Consider the following 13,750-nt stretch of genomic DNA (forward strand, 5'->3'; position numbering starts at 1 on the left):
GGCAGGCAACCCCCCAAGAGCGCGGCGAGGTTGGACATCAAGCGTCTCCATCTTCCTGGGTGGTTGTCCGTGCTTGTGCGAGTCCGTGTCGGGTACGAAAATCTTCGATCGAGTTGCGGACGACCTCGATCCTCTCCCTAGAGTAGGCCTGCGCGATGTTGGATGCTACAATGATCTCGACCCTTCTCCAGTACGCCAAGAAGGCCGACGAAGACCAGGAACCCAGCTTCTGCACCGCTTCTGGTGCAACCCCTGCCAGCAGTAACTCCGTGGTCCCTCCGATGCGGAAACCGTGGCCCTGTACCTCCTCTAGTTCCGCCCCAGCCCAGATTTCGTTGCAACGGGCCAAGAAAACCGATTTTACCATGGGCTTGAACAGCCCTGAAGGGTCCCTGTACGCAAACAGATGCTCGGTGGGCCCCGCACCACCGTTAACCGCCAGGTGTGTCGAAAGCGCCTGCAGAGGGCAGGCGACGTCCTGTTCGTTGAGAGTGACCGACGCGCCGCCGTCCTTGGTGGTTTTCGTCCAAGGTATGCGGTACGAGACTGAATCCGCTGCCGCCACGCGCCTCCAATCCATCCGTGTGCCGTGTTGTACGTGGAATCTCCCTTCGAAGCCTCCAAGCGAGGGGACGGTGAGCTCCCCTAGGCGACGGCATCCCCAGAACGCGTTCGTCGCCACTGCCCAGATCGCTGCGTCCTTCGGGTTCGTGAGTGTTAGGCCCTGCTCGAGGGCGCGTAGGTGTGCGATGGTGATGGGGGAACGGGGAGGTTTCGTGTGACTCGCACCAGCTCGCGATGCGCCAACTCGACTAAGCTTGACCAAGGCCGACCCTCCATGCCAGGGTGCCCCATGTATATCGTGCCAGGCCTTGAGACCCGACAACCAGCTCTTGATGCAAGATCCGCCAACTGAGCCTTGAAAATGTGCAATGAAGGCGGCGATGAGGAAGGGGTCAGCTGGCATCCATAAGGCCTCCGGGACACCTTTCTCCTGACAGAATTGCGTGAAACGCAGTGGGCCCGCCGCATACACTTCCCTGGTCTTCTTCGTCCAGCCCTCTATCGCTGCGTCCTTTGCTGCAGTGGCAATGTCTAGGCCCAGCCGGTCGACAACATCTCGTTCTCGCTCTTGCGTGTATGATGTCGACCAATAGCGCAGGCGTTCGTGTGCCTGGACATTCGGTCGGCTCGGTGTCGCTGTCGTGAAGTTTCCGGAAAGTGAGGATTGGCGGGCGCCAACTGATTGCGCTGTTGCCGATGTAGGAGGTGCTGCAGGCGCAGCCCGCTTGGCGTGAATACGAGCCTCCAACTCATCCTTGCTGAGTGACGCGAGCCCGGTTGCATGAGTTCCTTGAGTGATCTCCCCTCCTTTCGGGCCAGAGCTCGGTGGTTGCATAAAGGCAAAGGCCATGATGTTGAGACACAGTGCAGAAATACAGATCGTAGAGTACGAAGACGAAGGCTCACACCCGTTGCAGAAACGCAACCAACTCCTGTGGCAGTGCATACGACGTGAAACGAGATTCCGGATCGCCCAACTCTCCGCGAGAAATGGGATCTGCTGGGTTGTCGGCTGACGCCACATACACCAAATCCAGACTAATGTTCCGTGCGTCCAAAACTACCCCCATCCGTCGAATAGCCAGATTGATCTCGTGGTTTGGGGACCGGCCCTTGTCGAAGGCACCAATGACACCTTGGTTGTCGGAATGGACCTTCAACCTGATGTCCGTCAATCCCTCGATGTCCAAAGCGTATACGAGGAGCTCGAGGGCCACTGCTTCTAGCCAGCCAATATGCCTGCACTTGGATCTCCAGTCGCCAACGAGAGCCCATGCGTCCCATCGTTGGCCAAAGATGAAACCTATGCCCCAGTCTGTAGAGGCGTCGACGAACAGGTGCATGTCTATGGTAGGCCCCCGAGGGACGAGGGAACGGAATACGCCTGGCATTTCGAGGGTCTCGCGCCACCATTCCAAAGCTGCGATCACGGCGTGGGATGGGTACTTTTTGGCGTGCGGGTTGTCGGCGAATAAGGCAGCGAAGTTGGAGAAAGCCGGGAGTCGAGAGCGTCCCGCTGGATAAGCAAAAGCAATATGGCAGAGAGAACCATGGATAGACTGGATATCATATAGCGAGCATCGGTTCTTGCGGAATGAAACCAGGAAGGCGCGTACTTTTTCCAGAAACTTCGTCCTCTTCGCGTCAGGGAGGGACACCCGTCGCTGGCTGAAATCCCAACGAAAACCAATCGAAACGCATACGTCGCCGTAGTCTTGACCCTTTGAGGCATGCCACGGGACCTGAAGGGGGGCGATGAGGTCGATCGCTGCCCGTTTGTCGTACATGTAGCATGGGGGTATTGAGTCGCTGATAGGCGCTTGCGCGCAGGTGAAATCGTCCTCATACTTGATACAAGTCCCGACGCCCAGCCGCTCCCAGATGTCTGCGATGGCATTCCCTATCATCCCGGCGTTGCTACTGGATGCTGCGCAGCCGAACGGGGCAGTGTGGTCCACAAAGAAGGAACCATCGGGTGCTCGCACGACAAACCAAGGCTTGTGGGCGGGCGCCATTGGGCATGTACGATGGAAAGCTGCGATGTCCAGCGTCATAGCCCTTGTCCCTGGCCTTGACGTCGCGATCTGCCACGCATGTATGTCAGCTCCCCGCTGAAGCGCATCTCGCCCGCACACAATGGAGAGCTCCACCCCATGCCCTGAGCGGGTCTGCCCCGCACGATAGTGCCGGGCCCCAGTCCCGTTCATCCAGCACGCGCCGCACGACAACCCTTCCCGATAAGCGGCCTCTGATGTCCGCAAGCTCCCAGAGCTGCATCGCCCGACATCCCCCAGGGAAGCGGCAAATCCTGTCCCGACAACCCCCAGGGAAGCGGCATCCATCTGGCGTATCCAGTAAAACATAGTGTTACTCACCAACTCGGCTAAATCTCGTGCGGTGCCAAAATGCGTTGGGAAGTCTTCTTTAGTGATGTGATCGTTGACAGCGTTGAGGCCCCGTCGCTCATCCCCTTTGGACAGGTGCCGGCAGACCCGGTGTTTCTCTTTCCCTTCGTCCGTAATTGAGGTTGCGATCAGTAGCGGCGATACCATGAAAGGACCGCGTAATACTCTTTCGCATTCGGCCTGCGAATACGGCCCCGAGAAGCGTCTGGCCTCCTTTTCGCTGTGTATATATTCCCAGATAATGTCGTCATGCCCATCGCAGGACCTCGAATTCGGAAGGATGACCGTCTGCGAGAGGACCGGAAAGGTGCCCATCGGGAAACCGTCTCTGAGGAAACGGACGAGGAGCGGGTAGGCTGGAGATAGACCCGTCTGTTCCAGGAGGTGCCCAAAGGCCTCCGCGTCGTAAGGGGTGACAACGCGCGAGTAAACCTCCTCTTCTAGTGATGTCGTATCAGGAAGGCGTGCGCGATGGATTAGCGTGTGGGATAGATCCGGTTGGGGCTTTGCGCGTGTCTCAGGCCTCACCGGGAGGCCTGACGACACACTTGAAAGCGAGGGCGTGGTGGTTGGTGAGCCCGCAGAAGGAGCAGAAGTGTCTGTCGCCCTGTTCGGCACGATGGCAATCCGCTCCGCCCCCTTTGAGGTTGTAACGGGCGCAGAAGAACAGGCCGTTGTTGCCCTTCCCGTACGTGTTGATGTAGCATGGTTTCCCGTTGACGACCTGTGTGGCCTTGCAGGACTGGAAGGAATGTCCCGTCGCGGCGCAACGTAGACAGGTCGCCTTTGGGTCGGTCTTCTTGATGTAGTCCTTGCGGCTTGGAAAGTGGCCCGGAAAGGACGAGCCCTGGCCATTGTATGGGTGGAAACGCGGAGCGAGGGGCTGCCGCCGCGAACCGCCCTCATGGTCGCGGCGTCCGCCGTCACCGTCCCCCCGTGTCCTCCTTGCCAGCTCCTCCCGCAACTCAGCGTTGCTCTTCTCCAGACGGACGTTCTCCTTCTCCTGTTTGATGTCGCGTTTGGTGAGCTCGTAGGTGGTGGTCAGCGTGGCAGCCACGAAAGTGAACGGCTGCGCCGCATAGCGACGGCGAGTGTCCATGTCGACGCGCAAGACCGCCTCAAAGTTCTCCGCGCAATCCGGGATCGTGGATAGGAGACGGAAATGTTGCTCCCATCGCGACACAAAAGGTCGGTCAGCGTACTGCTTGTAGAAAGTAAGCAGATTGTTCACGGCAACCACCCAGTCGCCATGCTTCAGGTCAGACTCGACACCGATCTTGTCGACCACCGTTTTGTGATTGAGGTCCGCGTACAAAGGCCTCTTCTCCCCTTTATTCTTTGGGTTCGTAGCTTTCGTCGGGATCTCGTCTCCTAACATGAGCAGCTCCCACAGGTTCTTGTTGGTAAACAAGTGGAGGGGAAAGTATGCGTCCCGAGAGAGGAGGTCCTGGAACCAGTGCGGGAACCCCACCTTGCCTATCTCCCCGAAACCGACATCGTTCTCCGCGCTCAGGACCTTCAGCCTTCCAGGTACCTCGCCCGCCGCCCTTTTCTCTCTCTCATTGAGTTCAATCTCCTCCGGGAGGATCTCCACGTCCGATTCGTCGTCCGACGCCGCATTCGGATAAGCCGGGTCCCCGGCTAGGTACCTTAAATGCCTGAACTCTCGCTGATTGTTCTTCTCGTGCAGATCCTTATTCTTTTCTAAGCGGGCATCCACCGATTGCAGAGCCCACCACTCTTTCAGCCCTTGAGAAGCGTTCGTGCGTGGAAGGCGTTCTCCTTGGGCGTTGGTGCGATGGAAAACTCGCCCGATGTTCAAGGGAGGCATGTCGAATGACCGATACAATAAGTATTTCGAAGAAAGACGTAAACGCGAGTCGAACGTATAGTGAACGAGCTTTATCGACCAAAAACCGAAGTGGCGGCGGCGACAAGAGGTGGGATGCACCGACGCCCGCCCCGAACTCAAACCAACTACGGCGGGCGGGTGCTCCCACCCTTGTCGCCCCCTGACGCTCTCCTGTCCTCTGATAGGCGGACACTCGTACCTCGCGTCCTCCTATCGCCTAGTGGAGAAACGCCTTCGACGTTACCGCGCCTCTTGCCCTAAGGACGTCCTGCAACGCGTTGACAGGGTCATGACACAACGGTATGTATCGACCGAGGGAATCTTGACTGTGCTCTAACCGGGACAGGTTCTTTATGGTCGATCGTCGTCGGGAGGGAGAACAGCTCCGCGAAGAGTTCAGCGTGCTCGGGTCCACGGGCAACGTAGGAGGTGTCTGGCCGTACCGGACGTCGAGCTGAATACATCGCAGGTATACACCGTCGTGATCGACAAAGAGCCGTCCTGCAATTGTACGCGGGGCACAATCTTTTTTCCCGCTCCTATAATGACACCGTCCCGCACGCAGGCCCTGATGCACAGAAAGGACATACATGCAAACACGTCGTGAGTGGCTCCGAAACCGCTGCTCGCCCACGACTGACGTCCACATGCCGCAGCTCTTCGTGTTCCTCAAAGGTACTGCCAGTATCTTCCTCGTGCGCTCTCTCCCCGCATGACGACCCGTTACACAGTTCTACATGTGCCACAGCACTCGCACGCCTGGTATCAAAGGTAACACCAAACACCATCCACATATCCGTGATTATTGGCCAACCGAAAACCATCGCGCAGGTCCCTCCTGACACCCGAACTCGAACAGATATTCGCCAGCGCGCCCGCGGCCCCACATGCCGTCGCCCACGCCCGCGTCCGCCAGGCGTATCTGCAAGCGACCGGCAGATCCACCACCACCGCGGCGGATGCGGACGAGGCCAGCAGCGCGAAGAAAAAGCGCCTCCCCGAAGCGGGCGACGACTGCCCGATCTGCTACGAGACGATGCACGGCGTCGCCGAGGCCACGCTCTCCTTCTGCGACGAGTGCGGAAAGGGTATCCACAAGGAGTGCTTCCAGCAGTGTACGCGCGCCCCCCCGTTCACGTCTGTCCTGCGTTTCCTTGTACTGAGACGAACCTTTTGGCGGGAAAAAGGGGCGAAACGGTCGAGCACCGTGACCTGCGTCTGGTGCCGAGCCGCATGGATCCGGCCTGGAGCATCTTCCGCCGGGCCACGCTCGGGCGGAGGATACGTGAACCTCGCCGCCGTCGCGGGCGTCAGTCCCGTACGCGACACCAGTTCATGTTCGTTTCTCTCGTTTCCATCGGTTCGTAGTTCCATGGCTCACGGTTCTCGCAGATTTCCACGGCAGGCCGGGCTACCGTCACAACTACGACTACCAAGACGACTGAAACTCGACAAATTTTCACGTATCGCAATTGTATATGCTGTCGGCCGTGCGACGACCTCCCCCTAGTTTACCGCATAGTAGAAGAAGTAATACATGGTTCGGGTTTGGTATGAAGAAGAAACTATGCTATAGCAAACACTCGCGTGATGATACAACGTATATATATATATATCTGCACGATCGCATCACGCCACCTCCTCGAACCGGCCGCGCTTGCCGTCCCGGCCCTCGCCGTCGTCCATCTCCATCTCGAGCGCGCGCTTGTTCATCCCGCCGGCGCCGCGATCGCCGCCGAACGAGTCCTCGCTGACCATCGTCGTCAGCAACGCCGCGTACTGCTCCTCGGTCATCCCGAACGCCTGGAGCGGGTTGATCTTGCCGCCGACGACGACGGACGCGCCGCCGGCGCCGCCGCCCGCGGAGCCGTCCGTGATCGCGTCCGCGGGGTTGGTCGTCGGGAGGTTGAGCGCCTCGAACGAGTTGGCGGCGGGGGTGAGCGGCCTCGGCACCTTGCCCGACATTTGCTGGAAGACCTTGAGGTGCATCAGGTGTTTCTAAACCGGAAAGGCGGGGTCAGCGAAAACGATACGAAAAAAACAACGACGGCGGGTCCGCGCACCTCGAGCATCTCCAGCAGGCCCTCCTTCGAGAACGGCTTGGGCAAGATATCGTTCATCCCGGAGGAATAGTACGTCATGATCTCGTTCGGCTTGCTCGCGCTGGTCATGGATATGATCGGGGTCATGTGGTCAAACTGGCGGATGAGGGACGTGGCGGAGACGCCGTCGAGCTTGGGCATGACGATGTCCATCAGCACGAGGTCGTACTTTTCGAGGTTCATCTTGTTGACGGCCGAGACGCCGTCGACGGCCACGTCCGTCGTGCACCCGAACACCTGCAAAAACTTGCTCGACAGCCTGCGCGTCACCGCGTCGTCGTCCACGAGCAGGACCCGCGGCGGGACGGCCCAGCCGGGGACGAACGTCGACCGCCGGACGCGCAGCTTGCTCGGCGGGCGCATGAGCTCGCCGCCCGCCTCCGCCTGGCTCCGCGGTCCGTCCGCGGTCGTGGCGTCGAAGGAGGCTCCGGGTGCGCCGAGCGCGCCGACGTCGAACGTCCAGTTGCCGTTCGGGTCGTCGACCTGGCTGCGGGGGAGGAGGGAGCCGACGGTGAAGACCTGCAGACCCTCCTGCTCCGCGCCGCTCGGCATCAGAAACGGCTCGGAGCCGTCCATCCCGTTGGAGGCGGTCGGGCCAGAGGCGGCGGAGGAGGAGGAGGAGGAAGGACCGGCGGCGGCGGCTGAAGAGGTGGAGGCGACCGAGTTTTCGGCGCGGCGCTGGAGTTCCTGCATGCGCTCGATCGCCTCCTGTCGCTCGCGGGCGTGGGCCTGTCGTGCCGCCGGAGATCGCAGGTCAACATCCGTTCCGAATCCGGGTATGGCCAAGTCGAGGCTGGTACTCACCGCGCCGATGGACGACGTCGCCCCCGCGGCCGGGTCGGAGGAGGAAGAAGGGGGGATCGGGACGCCGCCGACGGCGCCCCCGCCGAGCTGGAAGGACATGCCGGCGCTCTCGGCCCGGCGCGAGATCTCGTTCATCTGGAGGAGGGAGGCACGGGCGACCTCGGATTCGGTGTAGGGGGCGCCGACGAGGCGCTGGGCGTCTTCGGCGACGATGAACTGGTTGCCGTCGGGGGTGCCGGTGCCGGGGGCGGGGAGAGCGGGGGCGTTGCCGGACTGTGACGGGTTGGCGGACTGGAGCTTGCCTTGACGAAGGCGGGTTCGCGTCAAGCGGAGATCAGAGAGGCGGAGGAGGGCAGGAAGACGAACCGCTCTCGATCTTGAGAAAGTACTGGATGAGGTCCTTCATGACCGAGTCCTGTTGGGCCATGTTGCGCTGGAAGCCGACGATCTCGGCGAGGACGGTCTCGTACCGGGCCTCGAGGTCGCGGAGGCGGAGGATGGTGTCGTCGTTGGTCTGGCGGAGGCGGTCGACCTCGTTCTCGAGGATGGAGATGCGCTCGTAGGAGGAGCCCTCGGCGCTGGGGCCGGGGGAGCCGGACTGGGCCTTGTGGGAGGAGGAGGGGATGCCGCCGCCGGTGGACTTGCGCTGGGTGGGGACCTTGCGCTTGATGTTCTCGAGGGCCTCGGGCCGGTCGGCGTGGAAGTCAGGGTGGCGGAAGGTCCAGGAGTGTTCGCCGAACTGGTTGTCGTCGGTGTTTTTCACCTTGATAGTGGTACGTGAGAGGGGATCGATGGATGAAAGAGAGCATCGTTTTACCTTGTGAAAGTCGTACTTGTTCAGCTGACGGACAAAGGAGGCAAAGTTGGAGTGCTTGAACATGCGCGGGAGGATCGACTTTGTAAACTCGTTCATGTCCTTGACGACGAAGCAGTCGCCGGCGGGGCCCCAGCTGACGACGTGGGCGATGGCGGGGTCCTCGAGCATCTTGAAGAGTTTTTTGACGAAATCGGAGGTGGAGGAGGCGCCCTCTTCCTGCTGGCCGTGGTTGCTGGCGGCGGCGGACTGGGGGGCGGCGTGGTCGCGGTCGGGGGGCTCGCGCGAGTGGGAGGAGGACGACTCGCGCTTGACGTCGCGACGGCGCTCGCGGCTCAGGTCTCTCCTGGGCGGGGGCAGCATCGAGTCGCTGTCTCTGCGGTGGGCCCAGGGGCTGGCGGGGCCGTGGGCATAGGGGGAGTGCGGGAGGGTGCTGGCGCTGAGCGAGGGGTGGTAGGCGGCGGGCGGGTAGCGGGCGGCGGAGGTGATGGGGGGCAGGAGGGAGGAGGCAGGGCGGGAGTAGCTCTGGGGGAAGGGCAGGTTGAGCTGGGAGGGCGAGGGGAGGGTGGGCTGCTGGGCGTAGTGGTGGAGGCGGTACTGGCTGGAGTGGTGGTCCATGTGGGGCGGGAGGCGCCTGGGCGGGGAGACGGGCGTCGGGGGCGAGCGCTCTCGGGCGGCGCGGGACCTGGGCACGAGCGGGGACGAGAAGGGGGAGGCCATGGTGTGTCGTCAGCCACGGCGCGCTGGGGGTCAAAAGGCTCGCACTCACGGGGCCGGGCGCGGGTTCGAGACCTGGGCGAGTTCGCGGCGGCGGCAGAGGCTGGGCTGATGAGCGGAGGAGGCAGGAGGCGCCGTGCCTTATACGGACGCACGCCGCATCGATCCCCGTGTACGTAACTCGTGGTGTCCGATATGTACCATCCTGCCATCCCCCGCCCGTCCCCCACCTCGTCGCCGTCCGTGCGCCCGTCCTTCTGAGCAACGCTACGCTCGACGACGCCGAGCACCGTGCGCGGAATACGCGGCGACCAGCGGCGGTCGCAGCCGCCACGACCGCGGCGCGCCCAGACCCGGCCATGACCCTGGGATCCCCCTCCCCTGCACCGGGTCTGTGCGCCAGCTTGATTTGAACGATCGTCGGTCGATACGCCATGGTAGACGCCCATGAGACGACTCCTCCGAGCTGACCGCGAATCCAGGTCCTCTGGACGTGCAAACCCGTCCGCAGCCAGCGACCGATCCACCGAGTCCGCCCACCACCCAAACTATCCTGCAGGGTCCTAGTCCTCGACCGTTACACGGTCCACCGCCCTCCACGACAACCTCGAGGATTTGCCACACCCACCTGCAGCCGCAAGCCCAGACGACCTCCGTACACGGGGCGGATCGCCCTCGTTCCGGATATATGATAACGGCCCACGCACCCTTCGACTTCTTACCAACGTCGGATCGCCGCTCACCCGATATCACGCGCTTCCCTCTCGTCCTCCCATGGTGATGTCTTCGCCAAGCACAGCCCACACAAACTCGCCCGGAAGAAACGTCTACCCCTGCTCGTGGTAGTGCCTGCTTTCCGTGCGTCTCACAGATGTCCCCGTTACCCTTCCAAAACAAAACTGAGAATCAGGGCGACGACGACGCGACGTCGGAAGCTTTCGATTCGATCGGTCGAGCTCAACGCCGCCGACGCTCCGGACAGCCTCCAACGACAAGGCGGGACGTTTTTGGCAGAGATCGCGCGCCTTCGGAGGGCGATCTGATCCAGCTCGTCCGGATTAGATGCAGTCGCCCAAGCAGAAAGCAGAAATGGAGGGGTAGGGTCGTCGGTGCGCGAACATACTTGCCCAGCCCCCCAAGCACCTACTCACCCACCTGTCAATCAGATCGCACTCTTGCCGTCGGCCTCCACCCGGCACCCGTTAACCCTTGGGTACAACCGCCATGTCCTCCGAAGTAGTGGCCCCCGGTGCAGCTGATCCCGAGAACGCCCGAATCGGGCAGCATCGCGCGAAATACGATTCATCCCGTTCCGCGTACACGATACCACTTGGCCGCAACCTTGCCATATATGCTCTCTCAAAACTGTGCACGAAGGCGTTGCGGACCATCTCGTAGGATGAGCGTTGTAGCCCGCGGCGTCGCACCGGCACATGCATACGCTCGCATAGGTTATTCCTAGTTGAACACGGACCTTCAACTGCCTGCACGGATTATATAGAACGCTTGCTCTTCCATAGGGATCTGCAAGCATGATCATTCCTTCGGAGTTTACGGGCCGCGTTACGTCTTCTCTACTTTGGACCATAACGATCGTCTACCCTATTTTCGGTAGAACGATTCCTCACTTTGTACTCGACCACGAGGAAGCCGTGATCCGACCCTTCTCTACTTCGAGTCACGACGATACCTTGCGCAGGCTAACTGTCGTTCGAGTAATGACCATACTCTGCTCAGACTACCTTCCTTCTTCGTGAAATAATGGACGACATGGTTTCGACGGCATCCCCACGTGTTCGTGCTGCTCATACATCCCTATCAACCTTCCGACGCTCATCCTCACCTCTTGGCGCCATGAGCGACGGACCGACCAAGTCGACGCTCGCCCATCTGGTACGACGATGGCAAGTATTTCCTGCGGAATAATCTCCGGTGGTCGTCTCATACCAGTTCTGTCAGAGGAAACGTCATCCTTCAAGGCACCCATTTTCGCGTCTTCCGCGGCCTCCTCGCCGAGAACTCCCCCATGTTAGCGGACATGTCCGCCATGCCGCAGCCTCCTTCGAACGAACCTGCAAGTAAGGAAGACTGCCCTGTCGTTCGCGTGCAGCGATGACTCGGAAGATCTGTTCCACGATTCGAAGCCGATTCTTTACAGAAATCACGCCGTTCCACACGAAATCGGACCTGCCCCGTTACTAAGCGATCCTTCAGACAGTTCGTCCCAACAGCACCCCCGATCAACTTTGCTGTCAGCCCCCTTGATCGCTATCCCGTTGGGCTTCGTCTGTATCGCCCCTGTTGTCGGAGCAGCACTGCCCGTGTACAATGATGTACTCTCGCGATCGTGGTGGCGAACAACTGTACCGCAAAGGGCCGGTACGCTTCTTCGACCCTGTTTGACACGGTTACGGGAGCGAGAGCTATTTCTTGGCTACTTCAGCCCGCTCTGCCACCAGTACACTGCAGGAGTAGATACATTCCTATCTTTTGCTCTAGTAGAGCACCATGGTGACCACCATAGCGAGCGCTTTTCCGAGGACCGGGACACGCTCGGAAGGCACGATCGGCTATTTTTTGCCGGAATCGGACGTAGACATTGTGTATATCACCCGACGTGGAATTTGATTTAAGACCGTGAGGCGTCAAAAGGCGTCAGAAAAGGCTGAACGACGGTGTGGTGTTGGAACTTTGTCTCGACTCGCGCCACGCATGCTTCGTCATCTACTTAGATGTCTTCACTATCGCATTTATCTCAATTTTCAGTCTCGTCATATTGCCCATGACAGATGCGGTTGCAACTGTAGGGGTGGCCGACTCCATCGGTAGTACCAACTCCAGTCCGAATCTTATCTCAATGTGACGACGATTTATCATAAACCTTCTCCGGTGTCTGGCATGCTTATATAGGTTCGCATTCTGTATTCTGCCAGCGATGCCTACACGGCGTTCCCGATTCGGGCCGAACGTGCCAAACGGCCCATCAGTCATCCGCCGGGGCGTCGACACCATGATGCTCCACAGGTTCGTCGAAGCCCAATTTCTCCGTATCTTCACTGAGCCGCCGTGTTGGATGTTTTACAATCTCCGTTCACATCAGATGCGGCTGGTACCAGCACATGGTCGCCATAAATCCGACAAGCCGTCAATCCCATACGACTATACGAAACTTCAAACATGGCAAGGACTGTCGTCATGACATCACACAACCTTCGGTGACATGCATTAGTATGTGTTTGTTGGTACGGCACCGAGACTGCTATCTTCCTCCTTGTGCGGCTTGCCCCATCCGATTGCAACGGATGCGCAAGTATTGCCCGAAACTCAGTATGATTGGTTTCTATGTTCAGATGCCGTGCTAACTGTCGCATCAAACATATCGACAAGCCGAGCCGTCTCTGCGACTGCAGCGCCTACCGTGCTCGGTACTCTGACCGAGGCTAACTTGGCTGCTTCAGAGGCTTACGACGCTATCAAGCACCCTTTCTCACTTCCACCCCAGAGAAATCCTATTCGGCACATGCTTACGATACAACGGAGGCGCTTCAACCACAATGGAGACATAGGTGTTAGGCTAGTGCTGAACCTTCCCGCACGGCGATGGAAAAGACCTGGCCTAGCTGCTAACGTCGGCCCGCAATGGTGTCGTCCTCCCCGGGTTGCAACCTTAACGCGTGTCCTGGTATGCTGGCTTCACCAGATCTTCACTCGTCACTTGCAACAAACACTTACGTCCACGATACCGATGACTCTGAGTTACATTGCTTGCATAGCGATTGACGCGTATCATTATCAAGCATGCACGGATCTTCGAGAGCTGTGGTACCATACCGAGTTTACAGCACATAACTACTCTGAAACAATCTTCCTGGCAGCCGTGTCAGCTATAGTTATACAAAGTACGCGGCTATTAGCCGTACACTTGGTTGTCGAATCTCGCGGCTAATTAGTCGCTCTGCCGCCTTTTCATGGCTGTACTGTAGCTGTGCCAGGTCAATATCAGTCAATGCCTGCCTCGGCTATGGCTCAGTCCGTGGTTACCTAAGCATTCTACGTGGGAATTCCGTATCAAGCACCTTTCCGGGCGTTCGGTAGGACCTCCGGGTGCGGGAAATGACCATCAGGGTACGGGTACGGTTGCCCTGCAGGGTCAGGTCAAAAGTCGTCGGTGCTCCGGGCCGGTGTGCACGTGACTTTATTTGAACTTCCGACTCCGCCGCTTCAGCACAGGCATCACTTAGGTACCTTATCCTATCTGAATTTTGCCCGGTAAGAGCAAACCGCGAGAGTTTTATCAAGCTCCCCCCACATTAACACGGCCCATTTCTCAAGGGACATCTAATGTCTTACTAATATAGCAGATATTATACTGTGCTTTTGCAGCCTTATGTTCAGGCAGACACCCTGAGGAGGAACATACCACAGGTCTCGATCCGTGGGAATATCTATAACGCTCAGACTTGGAAATTTTTCACAATGTTCCAGGATTCCC

At 59.4% G+C, this 13,750-nt stretch overlaps 4 protein-coding genes across 4 annotated transcripts; 1 reads left to right on the top strand and 3 right to left on the bottom strand.

The window, feature by feature from the left end:
• Positions 1–52: 52 nt before the first annotated feature.
• On the bottom strand, positions 53–1,189 carry PUNSTDRAFT_36320 (DNA breaking-rejoining enzyme; the record flags this gene model as incomplete). Its single annotated transcript, XM_007385200.1, has 1 exon — positions 53–1,189. A coding segment is annotated over one exon (1,137 nt), but the record flags the coding sequence as incomplete, so codon positions are not given.
• Positions 1,190–3,855: 2,666 nt separating this feature from the next.
• Positions 3,856–4,536, bottom strand: PUNSTDRAFT_53397 (uncharacterized protein; the record flags this gene model as incomplete). The annotated part of the gene is made up of 5 exons (XM_007385201.1): positions 4,483–4,536; positions 4,363–4,425; positions 4,214–4,312; positions 4,052–4,157; positions 3,856–3,991 (listed from the first exon to the last, which is right to left on the bottom strand). Coding segments are annotated over exons 3-5 (233 nt in total), but the record flags the coding sequence as incomplete, so codon positions are not given.
• A 638-nt stretch (positions 4,537–5,174) lies between these two features.
• Positions 5,175–6,266, top strand: PUNSTDRAFT_135671 (uncharacterized protein; the record flags this gene model as incomplete). The annotated part of the gene is made up of 7 exons (XM_007385202.1): positions 5,175–5,243; positions 5,291–5,330; positions 5,387–5,424; positions 5,478–5,516; positions 5,681–5,936; positions 6,009–6,158; positions 6,214–6,266. 7 exons carry the CDS (start codon positions 5,175–5,177, stop codon positions 6,264–6,266), a joined length of 645 nt encoding a protein of 214 aa, XP_007385264.1.
• Positions 6,267–6,450: 184 nt separating this feature from the next.
• PUNSTDRAFT_71345 (uncharacterized protein) lies at positions 6,451–8,904 on the bottom strand (the record flags this gene model as incomplete). Its single annotated transcript, XM_007385203.1, has 7 exons — positions 6,451–6,735; positions 6,775–6,819; positions 6,885–7,301; positions 7,374–7,652; positions 7,800–7,927; positions 8,094–8,490; positions 8,545–8,904. 7 exons carry the CDS (start codon positions 8,902–8,904, stop codon positions 6,451–6,453), a joined length of 1,911 nt encoding a protein of 636 aa, XP_007385265.1.
• Between the last annotated feature and the right edge of the window lie 4,846 nt (positions 8,905–13,750).

Source organism: Punctularia strigosozonata (assembly GCF_000264995.1).
Source record: "Punctularia strigosozonata HHB-11173 SS5 unplaced genomic scaffold PUNSTscaffold_9, whole genome shotgun sequence".
NCBI classification, from domain to species: Eukaryota; Fungi; Basidiomycota; class Agaricomycetes; order Corticiales; family Punctulariaceae; genus Punctularia; species Punctularia strigosozonata.